Raw genomic sequence first — 24,460 nt, forward strand, 5'->3', positions numbered from 1 at the left:
TTTCATTGTTAATTCTCTCCACATATGCGTCCATTTGTGTGTAAACATAAATGGACTCTAATTAGAGGCATTAGCGGTGTTCATTGATAGCGTAGGTGGTCACTGTTAACATTTTTAGTGTTGTTTTTGCACTCGCTACACAACCAAAACTACTGGTGAATACATTTCCAAAACTAAAGAAATCTGAGAAGTCAACAACTACACAAAGGACTGCTGAAACACGTTCTCGTTTCACTTTTTTTTTTTTTATTTCACTTTGAAGCAGTAATACAAAGCAGTTTTTTTGTCTTTTTCCAAATTCCACAAAGATGTAGTCCTCTAGACGCGAAGCCTCTGAACTTCAAATACACCGTCAACTCTTTGTTTCATAAGTGTGAAGTCAGTTCACTTTTCAAACCTCGGTAAAATAGCTCTTGTAAGTGTACTTAGGTAAGGCAGCATGGTAAAGGCAAGGAAAATGTATAAAGAAAAGCTAACGGGCGAGCAAGATCGACTACATTTTCCCCTCACGCCAGATTCGATCAGAAATCATATTCAAAATGGTTCGCTTTCGAACGAGAGTTTATGAAAATGAAACAAGGAGGGGAAAAAGTAAGCAATTATGTCTGCTCTTAGCTATTATACAGTAAGACTAACATCCTCGTGGCACTTTTTTCCCCACTTTGGTACCATATCAGGGGTAAAAGAAGGGAAATACAAAGCTATCCTCGTCAAGGCCTGGTAAACATACAAACAAAGCCATAATATAAAGTTTCCATACCAGAATATCACTAAAGCACATATTTTGACCTTTTCTATAACATAAATGACAGCTGAACACTTTGTTTCTTAGAAATGTCCAATAACAAATGGCCTCTTTCACATATGAACCAATCAGGATTACTTTTAAACATAGCTAAGTAGTGTGTACTAGGTCCAGTCATTTTAATGCCCCAAAATTATGAAATCATCAGCTGTCAATGGCAGAAAACTAATCATTTGACATTTGCATGATATTTATACCAATGTATTACATGTAGTTTCCAACCTGGAAAAGTAAGGCTTGCAAATAAAAAAAAAAAAAAAAAAGGAATGTGCTGTTTTAGCTGACTGGAGACCTGCAGTCACAAGCTAAGCAGAAAGCCACAGTTTTCCACCTTTTTAAATTGAGCAATTGCTTTGTTTAGCTAAGGCCACTTAAGACTCACCTCCAAGTACCTCATTCACCAAATTCACCCCATCACCGTATAGAGCCAGTTCCTCATGCAATACAGGATTTTTTTTTTTTTGCTGCCATCACAACGAAAGGCATGTTTAAATAAACGTTCAGTATCTCGGGGCGTCTGTTTCCCTGGTGCCACTGGGATTGTTGATTGTCTTAAGCATAGGGTATTACAGAAATACAGCCAAGATGATAAACACTTTGGTAATGGTGAGAGGAGAGCAGCCCTTGAGCAAACCTTTGGTTAAGGGAAAGGGTTTCTGGGGGAGGTCAAGGCCATTTTTACAGGACGGTGCTCTCTGTGTCAAGGTCTGTGTCCTTGAGTTGGGTAACATGCTTCTCAACGGCGATATCAGGAACGAGAGCTCGAGCCAGTGGTTTAAATGTCACCCCCGAATCTGTGAGACACAATGTTAGGGAGTCAGACCAGGTGCAGTAATGGATTCATAATAATCTAAGCAAAAATTTTGTGCTTATGTTTCTGTAAGTGTTAGCCCACCAGTATGTGCAAGCTCTTTTGTCGCAGTAGTGATTCTAATGATAAAGTATATTGTATATGTTTTTATCCATGAATATTTGAATTTACTGAGTACCAAGAAATTCTGAAAAAAATAGCAAAGCACTTTATTATTATTTTTATTATTATTATTTTAAATGTAGATGCCCAATTATAGTCAATAACAACAGAGAATGTGGAAGAATGCAAAAATGTAAGCTACTATCAAGTCCAAAGGAGGTCATACAAAATATTATGTTGGTGTGAATAAAGACTATTTATTGTTCAAGATTTTGACAGATTCTGAAAATATTTCTCACAGGTGCTCTAATAAAATTGTTACGCATATATAGTGTTTAAATTTGTTTAACTAATTGGACATTTGAATAAATAAATTGCTTTACTATTTTTTCTGCCTTTTTTGTAAAATAGAAATATTCATGCATTAGCTTTAAAATTATGATTTTAGAATATGTACATAAGGGAAAAACGCAACCATACATATTATATAGTTTTATTTTAACTGTTTTTTTGGTTTAACATATTCCATGCCTACAATAATAATAATAATAATAATAATAATAATAATAATATAATAATAATAATAAATATTTTATTATTAAATTATAACAATTAATGAAACCAATAAACTATTACTAGAACCAGTATTACTAGTAATAACACTACCTTGCTGTAAAAATAAAATTGTATAGTATTTAATATTTATAACAATAATACAAATTTTATTTTCCAGAACAACAAAAAAAAAAAATTACAGTAGTAATAATCATACCGTCTTCATTTTCAAAAACTGTCATTTCTTGACAAACAGTGCTTTCACTAAAATGCTGCACGTCAAGGACGTCTGCAACATATCCCTCTCAAACATAACTGGCAGAATTATTATTAATTTATTATTTTTATGTCAAATGCTAAATAAGTTACAGCAGCAATCTGAGGTGCTATTTTCGGTTAAATCCTTCAGGTGGCGATTGACAGTGTAGATGTCAAAAGTAAAAAGAAAAAGGCTAAATATCATAAAAATTATTATCATGACCTACCAAAATTCTGTCATGGCCACAGTATTCAGAGCAAGGAAGAGCAATTCTAAAATGTTAGTGAGTTAAATGCGATCATTCTTTGTGCATCTCTGTGTAGTATTTTATTATAAATGTATGCACTTTTTTAAACTACTATTTCATAAATAGCTACATCAAAATTCTATTCAGCTTTCAGACACAGACACCCTGAAACCTTACGCAACTCACAGAAACACAAACAATCAGGCAGTTAAACAGAAGCTTAGAGTGACGGAAATAAAAGAGCTTCACCCATTGTTTTAAAAGCAGCACTGCAAATTCCATTGCTGTCACTTCCTGTGGCTGGAGGCTGGGGCGGAGGGGGAACAGTGGGTCTGTTGCGTGGTTTAGGCACAGGCCTTGGGCGAGGAAGCGATCCTGACTGGAACACCGGGGGAGCGGTGGGACTGGGACTGTCGTGAAACACTGCCGTGGGCGGAGGGGTGCTGGGTGGAGTGGGAGTGCTGGGAGGGGAGGGGTCTTCTCCGGGGTCAGCTGGAGTGCTGGGTTGGGGAGGGGGAGTGGCCTGAGTGGGAGGCTGCGGGGGCGGGTGATTGGGCGCCTGAATGGGAGGCTGGTTGCTGGAGTGGCGACGAGGGGTCGTGTTGGTTTGAGCCTGCGGTTGTGTGGGGCTCAGATTGGTCGGAGAGTGACTAGAAAGCGGCCTAGGGGAGGGGCTGAGGGACTGGGGCGTGCCTGATGAGGCTTGCTGTACTGACTGATTGGCTGGTTGGCCTGGTGGAGGGTTGGCCGGTTTAGGAGGAGCTGGGGCCGGCTTCTTGGTGCCTATAAATTAAAACAGGGTTTAAAACAAGCTGGTGTTCTAAGCTGTTCTCATACAAACACCCTGTCTACAAAGGACGTGGCCATTGTTGCATTACACAGCACAGTTTATTTGCCTTCTGAGGTAAGGTTACTGACCTCTGCGTGCCATGTGAGGACTGGGTCCTGTAGATCCAGCCACAGGGGTCCCCACACTCAGCTGTCCTGACCCTCCAGTGCCATTTCTCTGAGCTGGAGGAGTGGATGCAGGGTCTCGGGTCTTTGAACTGTAAAAAATATAAATCGGTAAAATTTATCTGACTTTCTATAAAATGCAAATTCCACAAATATAAATTAAAAGGAATAGTTCACCCGAAAAGAAAACTTTCATCATTTATTCACCCTCAAGTAGTCAATGGTGACCCAAAACAGCCTGGTTACAAACTTTTTTCTAAATATCTTATTTTGTGTTTGGCAGAAAAATATTTTTTGGAAAAGTTTGGAACTACTCAAGGGTGAATAAATTTATATTTATATAATATAATTAAATTATATTAAATTAAATTTATAATTAAATTTGTGTTTATATTTTTTCCCCCTCAACATAAACAATTATGAAAAATAGGTTTGCATTTCAGAAAAAAATGTGCAAAAAGCTTTTCAATGAGGCAGCAGGTAGAAAAATCATATTTACACCTAAAGCAGTGGTTCTCAACCTTTTTGACTTCAGGTATATATCCATATGGAGATTTGAAGGTTAAAAAAAGGATCAAAGCTTCTCCACTTTGTATTACCACAGCCTTGGCTTAGCTAAAGATTATACAAATTAGAGTCAACATTATAATAAATAACTAATAAATAATAAATAAATAAAATAATAATAATAATAATGATAATTATTATTATTATTATATAATAATAATAATAATAATAAACCCTAATTTTCTATCAAAGATTTTTTTTAAATGTAAGTTCAAATTTGAGGGCACTATGATAAGCTAATTTTGCACATTTTACCTTTCAATGCAACCCAATGAAAGCAGTTTTGTTTAAAATGGAGGAGGAGCACGAGCAGTAAAATACTACTCTCCTTATCTTGTGAAACTCCCTTTCACTCATAAAATACATTTCTCACTCATAGCTACTTGCCATCTGTAAAAAGCCATATTAATAACACTTATTTCATTTTTGGGTTGTTATAGATCATAACAATGTCGACCACTGGAAAAAAGGGAGTTTTGTCCGTTTTGTCTCTCCACAGCTATTCCATGTGCATGCAGGGCCGATTCATTCATGCATTGCACTGGAACATGCAGGAGTCTTACCTGATCTCCTCAGTATGCTGAGCTAGAAGCTGCTGTGCCGCTGCCAGGGCGGCCATCCCCAGCGCCAGCCCGGGCTGGCAGCTCTCTAAGCCCAGGCCCACCTGCGCAGGCTGCTGGAGCAGGAGTTCAGCCACAGGCTGACCCCCTGCACTACCTGCAGCCTCCACCGGGGGCAGCGGGGGCTGGAAGGCAGGCGAAGCGTGCTGCTTTCTAGGTACAGTATTGCCTCTACGAGGATTGTAGTCCATTAATTTATTAGCAGAGCTACAGAAAGAGGAGACAGCAGAGACACCACTAGTGCTAATAAGTTCCCAGGAGAGCGACACTACAGAAACCAAGAGGGTAATCTGCACTGGTCGAAATCCCACTTACACCACACACATTGCAGGGTTAAGAGGGAAAAGCAAGAGATTTATCAGTAGAACGGACAACACCCGAGTGGTTAATGGTGAGCATAATCTGATCTGCTATTTTAATTGCTCGATTAAAAAGTGCATTGATCAATTAAATAGCATTCTGAATCAACTTAATTGCTGATTTTTATGAAGCAAGAGGAAGTAACTAGTGTGATTGATTCTGGGAATCAAACCATTAATTGAGATTTTAAGGTTTTACCTGTCTCTCCGGGGTAATTCACCATCTGGGCCCACCATGCTGCCAGGTCTCTTCCTCTCTATGGTGCCCGAGTCATAATCTGGCGTCGTCAGGTGGTTAACGTTGTTTGGCAGGGGCGCAGGCATTGAAAACATGCCGGATACATTAAAATCCACATCTAAAAGGAATAACAAGAAACAGGTTCATCTTTAAACTGACAGCAATACTTTTTTATTGGTAGATACAATATATTTAAAGCTTTATGGCCCCTACCCTCAGGGAAAAACCAATCTGCATGCTGAATGATGGGTTCAATTATAGTAACCACATGCACGGAGGTTGCAGCAGCCATTTCTGCTAGGCTCCTATAGGTAAAGAGAAGAGAGTTTAAAAAAAGGCACAATTAAATATGTGTTAATGTGTTTGCTGTAAATTGACAAAAATATTCAGACCCTTCGGTTTTGGCCCACAGTAGATTGGGACCAAGGACAATGGCAATGTTGCTGGGGGTCATCTTGTTAACATCACTTTCCTGTGCAAGCTTTGCAAGGAACTTAATAAGGTATCTGCAAAACAGAACAAAGTCAGCCATTCAGAAACAATATTTTTTTAAACATCTTAAACTGAATTTTACTGTAGTCAAGTTTTTCCAGTAATCTACTGATATCAGACAATAAGTGTTTTTTGCTACAAATTAAAATAAGAAAAATTGCATTAGGTGGGGTTTATGCTTAAAACAATAAAAATAAACCGCATAAATAACATGCTAACATTCAAGATATAGTCCGTTTTTTTTTTATTATACTTTTATGAGTTTATTTACTATTATTTATTATTTTATGCATTTTTATCAGCACAAATTACATTTAAATGCTCTATCTCATAGGTCTTCACAGATGATTAACAAAAAAATTTCAAGAAATCTGAAACCTCTCTGCATACACGCATAAGTTAACAATTTGTACCATTTCCCACATGGAGCCCAAGAGCTTTGCACAAACTGATTACACCTCACATTAAAATGCAGTTGAAACCCACCTGAAGTTTGCCTTGTTGTTTTTTGGTAACTGATCGCAGGTAACCCACAAAGCTTGTAATCGTTTGTCTGGATCAGGGACACTTCACAAAATAAAAGCTCAGTAATTAAAACCAACACTAGAAGATTTCTCTAAACTTTTATGTAAAGTACGACAAGATGGCTTACTTGGATGCCTGTATCCACTCATCATACAACTGGTAAGACATTAAAGGTTCAGGCAACTCTCTGAGATACGACTTTAATGCCCCTTAAATCAAGGAGAAGGTGGTTTTAAATTAGGGCCGACCAATATATTGCACAATATATTCATGCATATCTCTTCAATAAAGTCGGTTCTTTGATTAGCGATAAAAATCTATCACCTAGGTGAATATGACTTTCTTTTTTATAGACAAACACAGTCTAGTTTTTTAAAAATGCATCCTGGCTCTTATTATTCATTATTTTGAAGCGCCATAAATCGTATATATCTGTCATAAAACTGACCTATAAGCCTTTGGGGCTATCACATTTCCTCTGAAGTAGAACAATGGGTTTTTGTAACAAAAATATTACTAGTTTTCATATTAAAACGTAAATAACTGACTTCCGTTTTTTTTTTTTTCTGCAAAAGCTCCAAGTTCCAGCTTTTTGGCTGACCTATGACTTGTCATATGTCGAGTCAGAAGTCAGCAAAGAAGAAAAAAACTAAAAGTCATATACGCCCTAAGATGGCTTGGGGTGAGTTAAATATGCTGCAATTTTCCTTTTTGGGTGAACTATTCCTTTAATACACAGAGCTTTCCTGACAGCCTAATATCGTGTTCAGTATCGCAAATTAATAACTTGAGAAACTGATCTCGATATTGCGTAGCTTGTCAGTGATCTACGGCTCTGTGTATTAACTGCCGCTCCATTTGAAAACAGGTGGTGAAATGGCTGATCAAAGAACCGGCTTTATTGACGAGATGCGCATGAATATATTGTGCGATATATTGTCCAGCCCTGTTAAGTGTGAATGACAAAACTTATACACACACAACAAAACAGGACTTACCAGCGACGGCATGCGGGTCGGAGTAAAACTCCTCCAGCTGCGAGGTGGAGCAATCCAGAGCTGCCTTCAGCTTCTTCAGCTTCGAGGCTCCTGCGGCTATTCTGAAAAGACCCTGGAGAACGATGAATTTAAAGACGGGTTTAGGGTGAAAGCCAAGACTTAAATTCATCATTTTTAAATGTTTTGTTTAGTTGGATAGCCGCAGCAGCAGTTTTAGAGATGTGTCGGCACAATGTGGTCACTGTTAAAATTTGAACAATACTTGTATTGTGGTTTGATAACTGAAAACATTTGCCGATCTGTCTTGAACGAGTTGGAAAAGATTACCGTGGCAGATCAACAATCCGATATTTGATGTACTGTTCAAACGCAGTAGTGGTCTCGCCGTACCTCCTCTTTCATTCCAGTCTCCAGCAGCATCATGACGCAGGCCTCTATGGGCAGAGCGATCTCTCTGCTACTGCGCTTCAGGTGCTCGTCCAGAGCAGTCCCAAACGCTGGCTTCTCAGTCCACGAATCTATCAGTAAAACGGAAATACCTTTATTTAAAAAAATGTTTACTAGCGTCACACTTTTAAAAGAAAGAAACTACAGAAGGAGCATTCATCTGTGATTCATCGAGACTACTGTTAAGGCCGTCAGGCCCCCCTTCAAGCTGTCTGTTTCCATTTTACTGTTTCTGGAAAAGGCAGATGAACCAGGTGGGTGAGATCTGAGAAATATTACTCATGGACCGCACGCTGGGACACAGAGTCTGTTTGCCTCACGTGTGCTCACAGGAAAACATTGCAACAATTTATAGCACTCAAGCGCCAGATTTCCAGACACAAATGAAAATGAAAACAATTAGGAGCCTCCAAGGACTGCGCAGAAAATCACTGACATACTACCAGGCTAAATTCACTTCATTTTCATTTGATCAATTTGTGTAAGTCACTAGGGATGGTCACGATGGTGCAGTAATCAATTTACAACCAGCATTGTGTGGTTTGTTTTTTTACATTTTGTATAGTTGTACTGGCAGTAGTTTAACTTAAAAGTCCCTAAAAGCATAATTATACAAGGATTACTGAAAGGCACAGCTGACCCAAACAATTGTGTCATTATTTACCTACTTTCATGTCATTCTACAGCTCTATGGCTGTTTTATCAGTAAAGCAAGAATATATTTATCAGTGGGTTGTTTCATTTTTTTTCTCCATGCAATAAAAATATATTGATGTTGATTTTAAACTCTGCATTTCATTGTATGGACAAACGCAGTTGTAACATTTTTCAACTAAAGAAACTTTCTGAAAAACATTCTGTTTCGAGTAATACTGTCAAATCAATTAATCGTATCCAAAATAAAAGTGTGTGTTTACATAACTGTGTACTGTGTATATTTATGTGTGTGTGTGTGTGTGTGTGTGTGTGTGTGTGTGTGTGTGTGTATTACTATTTTTACATTTCAGAGTTTATTTTTGATGCAGTTAATCGAGATTCATCAAATTGCCTACTTTAGTTTTGAATGAACTATCCCTTTAAGACCTATTAGTCAACTAGACATTGATCCTGAAAATATGTCGTTTTAAAATGCACTGCAATCAGAAACTGTGCCGTCACCTTGTTGAGCTTGAATGGTTGGCAGGACGCTCTCGAGCAAGGTGAGAGATTTTCGGTGATAATCTGCTTGTGCCTCTAATAACTGAGAACAGAGCAGACATTGAGGAAGGAGAGACACACAGCTATATGAACAATGGCCAAACATAAAAAAAGAACAAAAACAAACACAGCAACTGAGTTATTGAACAAATAGATAACAGATTGATAGATTCTTACCATTACATAGTAGCGGGCATAGTCTGCCTCCTTTGAGAAGAAATTGTACATGTCTGCTGAAAGTTGATCCTGGAAGGGGGGGAAAAAAAAGATGATTGAAACTATTGGTTTTGTTCTGGCTGTATAGAGAGAGAAATCGGATATTACAGGAAACAAGCACAGCGGTTAGCCGCATGCTCTTGATACATTGCATTATGCATTCGGCAGATGCTTTTATCCAAACTGACTTATACTCATTGCTATACATTTTATCAGTAATGTATTCCCTGGCAATCAAACCCATGCTGAACACTAACACACACGCTGAGCCTTAATTGCTGAAGTGGTGATGCAGGTTCGAGACCTTACTTCACGTCTCCATTTACCAAAAATGACTATTCAGTCAGAAAGAAAAAATTTGCTGTAATTACGACACTGATTACACATCGGATTTTTGCAGTTATAACAACCGCAGCATCATAAATCAGTCACCATATGGCTGACTAGCAGCTCCATGGTTCTGCCTCGGGATAGATGAACACCGAATTAAGCAGACTGATGTCTAGTTTCAACTGAGACTGAAGAAGAAATATCACATTTTGGGTAACACTTTAGAATACGGAACACTTATTCATTATTAACTATGACTATACGATAAGATAATAATTTAGAATAAGTACTAATAAATGGCTAATATTCTAGTAATATGCATGCTAATAAGCAACTAGTTAAGAAAAACTAAAAATAAACAGACTTCAGAAATTTTAAAATAACATTTTAAAGGCTCCCTGTAAATAATTCCCCACCTTAGAATGTTCGACAGCCAATCAGATTCAAGCATTCAACGTCCCCCCTAGTTTAAAATGTATTAAACAATTTCTTAAAAAAAAAAAAAAAAAAAAAAAAATAAATAAATAAATAAATAAATATATATATATATATATATATATATATATATATATATATATATATATATATATATATATATATATATATATATATATATATATATATTTATTTATTTATTTTTTGCTGACTTATGTTATTGTACATTACTTTTATAAATCTGAAAGTCTGCACACCCTTTATAAACATTATATATTGACTTTCAGTGTTCTTGGCAGAACATTCTAGCAGTAATCCTATGACTAGCACCCACTTATCCTACCTCAGCAAATCAATTAAGAAAACTAAGCAAACGTTATATCATCTAACCGATCATCAACCAAGCCGATGAGGTGTATGATACGATTCTTCTTACACAGCGCTACAATATGTAAAATCCACAACTAAGCAATTCATAAGGCACGTTCAGGCATGTTGCACATCATCAGTACCTTACACAGCTCCATTTTGTTCATAGCTTCATCGACTTCTTCTTTAAGCGAATCTGCTTTGGCTGTCAGTGCTTGCGTGTTTGTTCCTGAGATTATGGACTTGGTCGCCTGCAACCACCTGTGAAGAGAGCGTTTTGGTTATAAACTAGGTAGAGCGTGCTATGATGAAACCTGACACACGACGGAAACCTCACCTTGCTCGGGCAGAGTCATAGTCCAGCACCAGCTTGGCTAACTGCCGCCTCTGTTTCAGGATGTTAGGAATGTCCACCTGAAAAAACAATAACATTACGTAATGAAAATGTAGCAAATGTGATCTAAATGTTAAATTAGGGAAATGAGCATGCATATTCTTTTATGTTTGTCTGCACCTCCGCTAGCTGATTGAGGGGGTCTAGGATTTCCTTTTCAATGTTCATTTCATGCTGCATTAGTTCAGAGGCCAGTCTGTTCTCGGCATCTCCGCACATCTCCATCATTTTCCTACATAGACGATACGGAATATAAGCTGCTGTTCAAAACTTTGGGGCATGTTATGCTCACCAAGACAACTGAATTGTGAAAATTTAACAAGTAGTACATTTTGTAAATGTTTCGAAAATAAAATATAATTTATTCCTGTGACGGCAAAGCAAATTTTTCTTAAGTAGCACAGGTATATTATTTTGTAGCAATAGCCAAAAATACATTGTATGGCTTAAAATGACAGGATATTTAGTTAAGATCATATTCCATGAAGATATTTTGTGAATTTTCAATCAGAAATATTCCAAAACCTAACTTTTGATTAGTAATATGCATTGCTAAGGACTTCATTTGGACAACTTTAAAGGCGATTTTGTCCTTTAGAAGTCAATATGCTTATTTAATGCTATATTATTTATTATATAGTCTTACTAATGCTTATTAATATTTTTTATGTAAATCGTGATACATTTATATATAATAGAAACATATAATAAAATCTTGTAACATAAAAAAAGGCTTTGTTGTTATCTTTGACCAATTTATTTAATCTTAACTCAATAAAAATCTTAATTTCAGTAACACTTTAGCATTGAGACTAATTCCCACTATAGTTGCTTTTTAGCCTGCATATTATTAACATATTGTTTTTTTTATTAGCATTTATAAAGCACACGTTCAGCATGACTATATTTATAATTCTACCCGATACCTAAACTTAACAACTAACTTAATAGCTGTTGATAAGCAGCATATTAAGAGTTTATTAAGGCAATAGTCATAGCTTATGGTTTATTAATAGAGGCAATTGAACCTTAAAATGAAATACTGAAGAAAATATTTTTATGGTTTTATACACTGTGCTTTAATGCGCCATCGTCACTTTTAAAACAATACAATGAAGTAATCCATTACTAATGTAAACAATAATGAACCACATTTAAGTGGAAATTGATTCAAATCTATTTAAATGTTAATGCTATCCAATTACCCAATCAGAGACTCCTCCCCCAACTGGTTTCCGCCATCCTGCATGGCCTGTGACAGCGCTGTCAGCGGAAGCTTTTTCTGTGCCAGAAAACCGGCAAGATTGTTCAATATTACATGCAAAAAAAATGCAAGCAGACAAAATATGTAGCGATGACTGACATTTTGTGCAGTCATAAGCACTGTTATGCCCTTACATGTCTCTTCTCAGCTTCAGTGCCTATCTGCCCCTGCACACACGCCACCATTCTTTTGTGCGTGTTGTGAGAAACGACTCGCACCAACTCCATACGCCGCTCAATCTGTGCAGAGTAAAACAAAACATCAATAACAACCCACAACCCATATCGAGCTGTGGCTACCACTCAATGCAAAGCCTATATGCATCGTGTTGAAAGAAAACAGCCTGTAAAAAAAATGCCTGAGGCATGTTATGTAATGTGGCATGGGATGCTTCTTTGATATGAAACAGATTTCATAAATCCAGCATTCCACCTTAGATTTAGAATAGACACCATCGCCTGAGTGGTTGTGTCAATTAGCAGGTGTTCCTGTTAGAAAATGAACAGAATACTTTTCATAGTCTTGAAGGTGGGGTGAGGTCAGACATGATTTAATGACACCACTCCCCGGGGAGGCATGAAAAAGATATGTTGCTTTACATGAAGAAGACAAGTATGATTCATCTATCCTATTGGGATGCCTAAGATTTAAATGCATGAGTTCAGCACTTGGATGTCATAAATAGACAGTACAGATGCAGGCTCCATTTTTCCACTTCATTCTGATATGTTTAAAAAAATAAAATAAAGAAATAAATAAATACACACAGTATATATTTTGAAAATATTATATATTCATAAAAAATAAAATAAGAATATGAATATATAGTATATATATAAATTGATTTAATATATACCTATTATGTAAATTAAAACCTTTAATTTGGATGTTATTATCGCACCATTAATCATTTGACAGAACTATATATATATATATATATATATATATATATATATATATATATATATATATATATATATATATATATATATATACACACACACACACACATATACATATATATATATATATATATATATATATATATATATATATATATATATATATATATATATATATATATATATATATATATATATATATATATATATATATATATATATATATTTTTATATATTTTATATTTCCCCACTTGACCAATTATATCATTCTGTTTAGATTAAAAGCATGTTTTTTGCTGATCATGCATAGTGTCATTATCTCAAATTTCAAATAATAATAATGCTAATAATAATTTGGCAGCAGCTATTTGCTATAGATGTTATTTACACTAGTGAAAAGAGTATTTTTCTAAGCAATAGATGCTTTTTTTTCTACCAAAGAGGGAGGCATTTTTATTAAGGCATGTGACATCTATTTAAAATGTTCTTCAAATGGAGCCATGAGAAGAATGAGGATGAAGAAGTAGTTGATGATGATGATGAGCAAGCTAACCAAGGACCTAAGGAGGCCGACGTTGTAAATACAAATGGATGCTGTTTACACCAAGTGCAAAATAACAATAGGTTCTTTTTAAACTATGTAAAAAAAACCTTGCAATTTCTTTGCAATAAATTTAATAGTACATGCTGTTTTGATAAATATTATTTAATAAATGCACAACGCATTTTTTTATTAAAAATAAACGCATATCCGATCTGATACGTAATATGAGTTTGACAGAGGGTAGATTTGAACTGGAGTGATGATGGATTGTGTCAAAACATGCATAGCATAAATAGCTTTTGCCAACAAGTTGCGCTATTTGCCTAAATAGAAACTCCAGAATTGTTTGGGCCCCCGGGCCTGTGCCCATAATGCCCATAGGATAATCCAGCCCTGGATACAAGTGTACAAAATGATAAACTAAATAAATATGTCTGCAGCAGAATGTATTTGGCACTGTTCTAATATTTATAATCTGATAAAACATTAATAATGGTGTAAATCTAGAGGACCTGGCATTTACTTTCTCATTTATTATTTAGGCCTCTTATTTAAACAGCTAACATGCTTAGAAAAATATAGGACGATATTATCTATTGTTTTGTCAGAACAGAGATCCACTGACTTTAAAAGACTACCATCATGACAGACGAGTCGGCTTTTTGAGGCGAGCAGGGAGGGCCTGCTCGAACACATGTCAGCCCTAAAAACAACCACGAAAAGAATGTCACTTCAGAACTGTGAGAGCGGTATGACTGAACAAACATTGAGGAGGAGAAAAGAGATCCGAAAAAAATTGACTCATGTTCCAGATCAGGAATTCCACAGGCTGGGAGAGGAGATAACCACCTCCTCGCACTTCTCTCCCTCTCTTACGTCATAACATTCCCTCACAGCCGTCCCAATGCAGCTGGGTCAAGCGTGCATTCCGCTCAGGCGTCTCCGGCATGAGAACGCACAGAGGCCCGCCACCTGGCACGGGAACAAGGGGAATCACTGACTGTTATTGTCGGAGCTTTTCTGCCGAGGGAGATCCTGTTCGAGGGAAGTTGTTTGGATTATCTGGTGCGAAAGGTCTTTAAATGTTTGCCTGTTGCCATCACAGACTAAAAACTGGCGGGCCAACGACAGACTAAACATGCAGAAACAATGAGCTATAGTTTTTTTTTTTTTTTTTGTAATGGAACGTATTATGCTATGTTCAGATATTGGGGAAACACCGCTATTATACTAAACAGTCGCTGGCAAAATGGAAGCCGCAGGAACGTCCTGTCCGGACAAGCTATTAAGGAAAATGGGATTCGACTCAAAATGGGAGGGTGCCGCTATTTAGATGATCAAGAATGTTAAGTGTCCACCGATCGCATCTGTGAGCGGCACGAGCATAACAGCCCTGAGGTAACACGGGTGTCCAGACAGCTGAGAGTGGTGGGATACCGCTGTGATCATCCCTGACCACCATACGGATCCCAGAATAAAAACCAAGCCGCTCTGAGGGCCACGGGGGAATGTCAGCATAATTCTCGCTTGATGCGTCCAAACATCTCATAGAGATAATTTTAGACGCAGTCGGCTAAGAGGAATAAACAAGCTGTCACGAACACAATATTGGTGGAAGTTCAGATAACAACTCTCTATTTCATGGAGTCAAGTCCCTGCATTTCTAGGAAGTCGTTTTGCCACTATTTCCATGACAACCAAACTGTTTGACAATTTCACAGGGGACCGTTTAACATAAGGAGAGCAAAAGTGCCTTGACGCAATGCGCTTGCTCATTTTTAAGAAGAGAACATTCTTCCTAATGCGACGAAAATAAATTGAATGGAATGTATTTGCTTGACATCAATGACTTCACCTTTCTCTACCCAATGACTCACTAGTTTCCCACCATTCAATGTAATGTACCATGGATTACTGCCAAAGAACAGAACGGCTTCACTGCAGACAGAGATGGAAATAAAAAGCAGTCACCTGTAACAGGTCATCGCTAAGGACCTCTGTTTTCTCCGCTCTGCAAAAGAAGAAAACAGATCATTAGAAAAGAAAAAGGCATATTCGTTTCAACTGCTCAAAGCAACAAATTTAATAACAAACCAATAAATTTTTCTGATAAAAACTCTGATAGTAGATCAAATAACCAATAAAAATAAAAATATTACTGTAATACTAAAATTTAAAATATTCACTTTGTAACATTCTGCATTAAAACATATACATATATACACATACACATATACATATATACACATATACATATATACATATACATATATATAGATAAAATAATAAAATTACATTTTACTGCAAAACTTACAACACTGTCTATATTCATTTATGAATTTTTAAACATTAAATCAAGATTTTATTCGGGTGGAAAACCACAGGGAACTTTCAAAGTTTCCCTTTTGTCGACAGCAGCTGATTTAGAAGCACTTCTGAGTACATACTTGGTGGAAACATGTTGATTCTCAAATGCAAACCAAGCAGATGCTGAGTTGTGTCTGTGTGGTGCATCAGTTAACATGAATCAAACCGCTTTGAGACACTACTGTATCCTGCTAACACCAGTAAATTCACGTTAAATTACTGTTCACACAGTCAATGACATTTAGTCTTTTTAACAGTAAAGCGTTTAAAAATACTGGTAAATTCCCTAATGTCATTCACCAGAAATTACCTTTTAATGGCTGCGCCTCCCAGAGCTGTGTTTGTAAACATGGTCAGTGTTTTTATAGATTTTTACGGTCGCATTTGTGCATCATACAGACATCATTGGATGACTTCAGAATATTTTGATTTCCATGAACAACGCAAAGTAAATCTATCATAAATCGGCACAGGGTAGACATCTTACTTCGGCGCATTCCGAACTCATAAGTGCTAATGCCAGTAATCTAATTTTGAATTCACACAGAGCACATTACCGGTATTTTACTGGTAATGTTACGACAACTCGTACTGGCAAAAACCAGGGTGACCTTATTCCAAAAGCATCGTAAGTTAATCCTACAGACAGTGGTTTCAAAGAGTCTACGATGTACTTAAAGCTTACAACGTTTTTAGGAAATGCAGCCCAAAATGAATTTACCGTATTTTTGAAAAGGTCCTGTTTACACATGGGGCCCTATTTTAACAAATCTAAGCGCATGGTCTAAAGCGCACGGCGCAGATATACTTAGAGCATTTCCGAATCCACTTTTGCTAGTATAGCAAAATTCCCTATTCTCTAAGTGAGTAACAATGTGCAATCAGTGTCTCTTCTCCCACTCACTTAAAGAGCGAGATGCACTTGCGCCATAGCAGAGTCTCCATTTAAACGGCGAAATTTTAAAGGCACACAGACTGAACACGTCTCCAGACGCGAGCAAATAGGTAGGCAAATTCTGATACAAGCATTGACTATCCATTATGTCAATTTTACATATTTATGCAGCCTACACAATAATATACTTTTACACTGTAATCCTTTCGTTTTTAATATTCGGCATGTCTGCGTTCTGTCGTGCGTCTCTGTGTGTTATGACCAAAGTGAATGCGCATTGTAGACCTGCCCAGAGGTGCATTTTCTATTAAAGTGCCCTTTAAAAAAAAATTTAATATTGTGCCACTGACTTTAGAATAGGTTGGAGTTAGTCTATGGCGCGATCTATTTTCTGTACCTCAAAATAGCAAAGAGCCATTGTGCCGGAACCTCTTTTTTTAGACCAGCATGCCCATGAGTGTACAAACGGGCGCCAATGCATTTGCTAATTAAACAATGTGGCACAGGACGGAAAAATTTGTGAATGGTGCTACTGCTTGCGGGTAAAAACTCTACACTTTAAGTATCGTTGTGATTGTAATAGTCATGTAGCCGTTTCAGTTTTATTCAGATTAACCGTGCAGCCTATAGAATAAAATAACGTTCATAAATTACACTGCAGACTCTCGTAATGACCAAATGTAGGAGTAGCCAACAGCTGACAGTCCGTCTAATGAAACCAGCTGTTTGAAACGGGAGTCACAGGCATTTACTTTCCCAGGGAATTTTAGCAGTCCACTGTCAGCCTTGTGAACAAATAGTTAAGGCCCTATTAATAGTAAACTAATAGAGGGCTTTGACCATGGCACAGATTATGTCCTGTCTATCTGAGACAGAGAATGTGAAAGGACAACACCGGCTCAGTTCACACAGCTTACACACACACACACACACACACACAACATCTATCACACTACTGTTTCAGAAAAATGACTCACAGACAGGTTGTGTGACCTCACCTAAAAATTGTCTTCGTTAATGACCTTTTATCGATTCGTCAGTGTTTGTCTCCCAAGCGTTTGCTACCGTAAAGGTCTGTAAGGGTTTCGCTTTGTTCAATCAAATATACCGATAAGTGCAGGGAGAACGGGTGGATATTTATGATCTGGGTAGATTTATGATCCTGCGAATTCACATCAACGTAGAAACTAGCATACAGCAGTCTGTGGCAATAAAACACTGTTGAAGTGCTTCCTGCATGCGTGTCTCTGTGTCTGCAGCTTTTGTTGTGGCAACCGTAACATTTGAAAGCATGGAGAATGTCTCAAGTTATACAATAGTGTAAGCTCGCCCGTCATAACCTGGGGTATTAGTTTCACTGTTCAGTGTACACTCACAAAAAGAGGTAGACAGCAATTAGACCTTATTTTGCAAGTATCTTAGAAGTCAGTCAAAATGTAAAAATAATGCAGTAAAATACAATTAAATACTATAAGTAACAACATTTAAGCATTTTTGTGGTGTTGCTGTTTTTTTAAAGAGGTCTCTTATGCTCATCAAAACTGCATTTATTTACTCAAAAATACAGCTAAATGTAATGTTGTGACATTATTACAATTTAAAATAACAGTTTTTCATTTTAATATAGTTAAAGTTGTCAAATTATCTTTTAGGAATCTCTCTAATAAGCTGAATTATTGAAACATTTCACATATTTTTTTTTTAATTTAAAAGCACTTTGCATGCTTAATATTGTTTGGAAACCATCATGCACCGTTTCAATATATTTTAATAAATGCAACATTTAAAATAACATTTTTCAAATGGGAATTGTTTGTAATTTTTAATGATTAGGCCATAGTAATGAATGCTCGTTCTCCAAAGCTAATCTCTTTTTCATTATTATTAATTTCATGTATTGTATTTCAACCATAAGGCTCCAGATGCATAAGAATGCCTTTATCTTTTATCCATTTACAGACACATCTGTCACCACATCTGACCCGACAGTTAATTATGGTAATTTTACAACCTTGCGTTTTCTTTTTGTTATCAAAAAAGCAATAAAACAATTATTATCATTGTAATTATTGAGGAGCAATCAAACAGCCACGATCACCATTAGCCTCTAATAGAGCTTGACTAATATGGTTAAAGCAGACTACAGGGTCTGAATAACTGAAAAATTATCTGCCGAAGCTCGAGAGTCTGATTCTGTACGTCTTCCTTTAGTCTGCCATGTTACCCACAAATCTCAGCCCCAGTTCCTCCTCCTGCCAAGACTCCACGGTTGTAACCTCGTGACAGTAGAGAACAGCTGCTTTCAATTAACACAGGAGGACAAAAAAAGGGCCTACAAGACTGAAACCAATCCAGATTGAACTCCAAACATCTTGAAAGTATGTCTGAATCGAGCTCTCTGTGTCACATGTAAAGAAGATCTGAAAATAAACTGTTTCCAGAGCTTTCTCCAAAAACTGTCAGCCTAGCAATTGATCAAAAATACAGTAAAAACACTTTTCAGGCCTGTTCTTACAACACGGATATCTTTTTTTTGTTTTATTAACTGACAGCAGCAACTAAATTACACTTCCCATTTATCTTAGAATATCCTTATCTGCACATTATATTCAGTAGAGTGTCAAGTCTACGACCTGAAGCATATTGTTCATTGTTACGCACTGATAAATCAACAGTATTTGATTAAAAGCAGATAGCAGCCGTAGAAACCTTTGCACTTACTGCTGAGCTCTGTAACGGTCTATTAAAACAGCCATGCTTTTACTTTAATTACTACAATCTTGCTTTTCCTCTTTGCTGAAACAAACACAGCACCCGAGGCCAGTGAAAAGCCCGAAACGACAATAGATCTGCATCATCAGCAAACCAACAGGTGGTTCTAGTCTTCTGATAAATTGTGAGGCAACGTGGCACTAATGTGCCTTGGGATGGTGTCATGCACAAGTGTGTCGTTTAGATCGTCGGCTTTAAGTCCCAGATCGTCGCTGGATCTGATTCTTTGATTTCATTCATAGAAATGAAACTTCCTCAGTACGACTTCCTGTTTAAAAAAAGAATAAGCAGATATTTCCTTTGAGGGGTTGCATGCCGAACACGGTGTACTGCCTCCTCACAATCACAGGAACCATGGGACCAGCTGAGTCCTGCGCCCCCCTTATGTCCGTCCGACCCTCAACCGCTTCAAGTCTGCTTTCTGCATCACGCTGAACTGATTTATTGTTCGTAAAATAAATTCAGGAAGAGATGAGAATTCCAGCTGAATCTCTTTTATCCACATGTAAAACGTTTGTGTTTACAGGGCAACAGTCAACGAATGGCTTTGATGTTTTCATTTTAATCAGCAAATGACAACGTGTTTACAAAATTAATGTTAACAAAAGAAAAGAAAATTAAGCTTGCAGTCAATTTTTCTTACACTATAATTCAAATGGGTTTTTTTTAAAGCGTTATTCATTTATTTACTTATATATTAAGGTGTTATATGAACAATTGCAATATTTGGCGTGAGGTTTAAAAACATTATTTTCCACAAGCTGTACATTGTTGTAGCTCCTGTCTGCCCTATCTTTCTGAAACACATTTATTTTTACAAAGCTCATCGTTTTGAAAAGCGAGGTATAGCTAGCCAGTGTGTTGTGATTGGCCGAACACCTCAAGAGTGATGGAAATGCTACTCCCATTACCATATTTGGAAACACATCTACGCGACATGGCAGCAGCAGCAACAATACTAGCGAGAATAAAAGTTATGACTCCTTTCTTTGCGTAAACATTTGTGTGATGTTATGTAAACCTTCCAACACAGTCATGCAGAAATGTGTTTTAGATAGGCTTTATGAGACTTATATAAAGAATCGCCCTTTGGGTTTGAGACTTTAGTCTTTGCATTTTATATATGCACAAACAGCTTATAACACTCAGACAACAAAGGAAAACTTCAAATCGCATCAAACGACGCCTTTAAAAATACAGTAAAAAAATATACATTGTTATGAAAAATATTATTATTTTAAAACGGCTGTTTTTTATTTTATTACATTTTAAATTGTTCTCCATCCCTCTGATGGGCAAGCTGAATTTTTTACAGCCTCCAGTCTTCAATGGTGCATAATCTTTTTTTAAATCATTCTAATATGCTCATTTAGTGCTCAAAACAAAAATTCAAATTATTATCAACGTTAAAACTGCTTCAATATATTTAAGTATGCAGTGATACATTTTTCTGGATCCTTTTTTCCTCCAAGAAAGTTGAAAAGCACGCATTACACAGACGTCTTTTGTAGCAAAACTGATTTAGTGCATCTAAAAAATAAATAAAAAATAATAAAACGAACAAACAAAACTGTCTACCTTTGCAGTTTTTTCTATACATTATACACTGGCTAAAAGTGACGACCAACACAGGTCACAGCCCAGGTCAGATGGACCTTGTCAGATCATAAACAGTTCAGTAATGTGATTTATTAACAGACCGAACTCTTAAAAAAAAAAAAAAAAAAAAAAAAAAAAAGCGTCATACTTGACTAACAGCTCAGTTAGCCCATGGGTATATGTGAATGAATTCTTGAGCCAAGGCATCCAGTGTCATGAATATTACTCATTCACTCTGATTTGAAAGTAAATTACTTTAAAACCACAGGACGCTTTGTAAGTTCGTTACTATGTAGATCTTTATTTAGAGGTATAATGCGACACCTCACGTATTGTGAAAATACGCTGTCTGGGCTGTCTAGTGGTGGTGGATGTAGACAGTAATTTTCTGAGGCCTAGAAAGATCGAGTGGGCTGTAAAGTTCCTGGTATTCCAAACTTTGCAACAAAATTATAAATCACCTTAGTCATTTTCTTTTAAACTAAACGGGGATGACCTTGCCCCAGTTGGAGTGTAGTGTGAACACTAGTAAACTGTTAGCTACCGGCGTTTCTCATTGTCATCAGGCTAGCCAAATGTCTCTTGCAGGTTGATCGAATTGCAAACGCTTAAAGGGAATGAGGCTGCAGACATGGATGCTAAAGGTCAGGTTAACCACCAGTTAAATGGGCATAGCTGATAGGCAGGTGCACCCCTGTGATTGGTTAGAACACTAAAGGGAAAGACATGTCACCTCTCATACCATCTCTTTAACCGAGTCATCCTCTGCTAGAAATCTTAAAATTCAGTATGATTAAAGTTAGTATGACTGATACAAACTTGCTACAAAAGTCTGTATTAGACTCAAAAAGGCTTGAAGTGAACAAAATATTGTTTGACAGCAAAAAAAACAGCATATATATAGCTTTAACGCCTCCCTGAGAAACCTGTGCCCTGTATGCTGAGAATGTACAGGCCCTTTTACCCTCAAGCAGCTCGTGCAGAATGAAGAATGCAGTTTGAATCTTTATCAACAGTCAGAGGAGTCAGAAGTGATGACAATGCACATGCCATCTCGATGTAGGATACAAAGTATGAGCTCAAAGGACACGTCGGCGGAGAAACAAACATTAGAAAACACAATAAGCGCACATAACATCCAAGAACTTTATTTTATCAAAAAGAGCAAAGATGTCCTTAATGTACATATGAAGAAGGATTGTGTGCGTGGTAGTGATGGGAGGCAGATTAATTCATCATGATTCTGTTCTTAGAATCACTTTAAAAAATAATTCAGCAGTCATATTATGTTCTCTCCCAACATTATGTAGTATATTAAAATTTGGCAATATTTAATACTAATACAAGTTTTTTTTTTGTAATTTTATTATCTGTTTGTGTCAGTCATGACTAAGTGGAGTCTATTAGAACATGAATATAATTTTAATTGAGTTTGAGAACCGCTCAGACTGATTCATGAGTGAATCATTCACTCGATTCATTAACAAACAATTCAAACGTTTTTTTGTTTAAACGGATCTGAACAACTCATTTTAATCACTAGATTCCAAACAATAATTTGTTCACGACATGTCTTCAGATGCTAAAAGTTGGTTATTTGTCTTTTTTTTTTCTCCAAGTGCTAGTTTGTCAAACTAGTTATTAGTCTTAACATAAATGGCCATGTTTATGCGGCTGGCCCAAAGTAGTTCATCAGAAACTACGAAACGCCGCAACGAACCCACTAACAGTGATTAGTGTGTCACTATATTAATCGTGTCCAAAACGTAATATATCCCAAATAATCTGTGGTCAAAGAACTGCATAACCTTTGTACACAAAAACATTTACCATTTAGCTACTTGCTGTTACGCTAACTGGTAAGTTGCTCGCACTGACTCGTGAACTAACAGATCTGTCGAATCAGAATTGTCCGTACCAGTTTTTGAACAGATCCGACCGATTCATTGCAAAGAAGAACCGATTCAATAGAAAGATTCGTTCACAAATCATCAGACATCTCTAATCTTCAGTAGTTTATCAGATAACTCATCTTAACCCATTTCCTTTTAAGATTTGATATTACAGAGTAACGAGGCCGCAACAAATCCAACAGTGTAACAACGGTCTAAATAGTCAAATCAAAAGTAGCAGAAAAAAGTTGCGTTTGTAGTAAAACAATTACGTAATCTAAACGTATAACGTAAAGCAACGGAGAAAGTTGCCTTAGCTAATTGATGTTATTCTAAGCGTTAGATCGAAAAGATTTGTTTTAGGCAGCAACCGCCTTGACAACGTAACATAACAACAACATACCAAACCATGACAGAGCTGTCCGTGCCCATCGGTGAGAGGGCAAAACCGAAGAAAAACTTTAAATCTGTACTCGCCTGCCAACTGTTTGATTGGCGAGCTGTCTCATCCGATTGAACTGTTTCTTCATTTTAGTGGCGTCGGCCTCAAAACCCAGTTTTTAAGACGATGAGAGCGCGTTCGTCGATGCCTCATGAGCCGAAAGATCCTTGAGCACGATGGTGAAGTCGTGTGGATAATTACATTAAAACAGCCCCGGTGCACGGTTAGCTCGAGCGGCTAGAAAACTAGCCGATCGGGAGAAAAAAAAACAGCAGTGTGGAAAAAGTTAGCTCCGGTGAATAGCGGTGCTCGTTTCATGTCATTCCGTGTTGCAACTGCGCTCATAAGCGGGAGTGAGCGGTGTTTCCACGTATGCCAGCCCGTGACATCTACGGGAGAGAGTGGAAGTGCATGGCAGCGGGATGATCACTGCGTCCGTGTCGGTACTGAGTGAGTGAGTGAGTGTGTGTGTGTGTGTGTCACAGCTCGGATAAGCGCAGCTCCGGGCTGATCGTGATGGCAATTAATGTGGACACGGGGGTTGCCTCGAAACCTAGTGCGCTCACTTTACGGTCAGCATTTTTAACCGTCTGTGATTTACAGAAATGCTGTCTGTGTAGGCAGCTCCGAAGGGTTTGAGACGCAGCCTACGGAGAATACGTAGAGTTCAGCGTCCACTCATATTACCTACCGTGATGACCACACACTTTTACATCTTAAGGTTTCTCTTAGTTTTTGACCAAAACTGTAATTTATTTGATGTTCAAATTGTAAATGATCGCGTATTCATGTTTAGTTGATATAGAGAACTTCTTGTAAGATATTTTAGCACGTCCCTTCCTTTATTCCATTCCCGTCACCTC

At 37.1% G+C, this 24,460-nt stretch overlaps 1 protein-coding gene across 2 annotated transcripts; it reads right to left on the reverse strand.

The window, feature by feature from the left end:
• Window positions 1-223: 223 nt before the first annotated feature.
• arhgap17a (Rho GTPase activating protein 17a) lies at window positions 224-24,098 on the reverse strand. 2 transcript variants are annotated; one of them, XM_043253702.1, is made up of 20 exons: window positions 23,633-24,098; window positions 15,602-15,641; window positions 12,319-12,423; window positions 12,126-12,202; window positions 11,041-11,152; window positions 10,864-10,940; window positions 10,670-10,787; window positions 9,354-9,422; window positions 9,138-9,219; window positions 7,923-8,050; window positions 7,533-7,644; window positions 6,662-6,743; window positions 6,496-6,576; window positions 5,910-6,023; window positions 5,731-5,822; window positions 5,479-5,635; window positions 4,864-5,127; window positions 3,698-3,825; window positions 3,029-3,562; window positions 224-1,599 (listed from the first exon to the last, which is right to left on the reverse strand). In XM_043253702.1, exons 1-20 carry the CDS (start codon window positions 23,683-23,685, stop codon window positions 1,484-1,486), a joined length of 2,541 nt encoding a protein of 846 aa, XP_043109637.1. In that variant the 5' UTR covers window positions 23,686-24,098; the 3' UTR covers window positions 224-1,483. The 2 variants fall into 2 exon arrangements, with proteins under 2 accessions (XP_043109637.1, XP_043109638.1); XM_043253703.1 differs by lacking the exon at window positions 4,864-5,127.
• Window positions 24,099-24,460: the final 362 nt, after the last annotated feature.

This window comes from Puntigrus tetrazona, chromosome 12 (assembly GCF_018831695.1).
Source record: "Puntigrus tetrazona isolate hp1 chromosome 12, ASM1883169v1, whole genome shotgun sequence".
Classification (NCBI taxonomy): domain Eukaryota; kingdom Metazoa; phylum Chordata; class Actinopteri; order Cypriniformes; family Cyprinidae; genus Puntigrus; species Puntigrus tetrazona.

Excerpts from the sequence above, each read along its gene's own strand:
- arhgap17a (XM_043253702.1), bottom strand. The coding sequence starts at position 23,685 with ATGAAGAAACAGTTCAATCGGATGAGACAGCTCGCCAATCAAACAGTT. Across the intron at positions 9,423-10,669 it reads ACAAAATGGAGCTGTGTAAG|GATCAACTTTCAGCAGACAT; the intron begins GTACTGATGATG and ends CCCCCCTTCCAG. Across the intron at positions 5,636-5,730 it reads AGATTGGTTTTTCCCTGAGG|ATGTGGATTTTAATGTATCC; the intron begins GTAGGGGCCATA and ends TATTCCTTTTAG.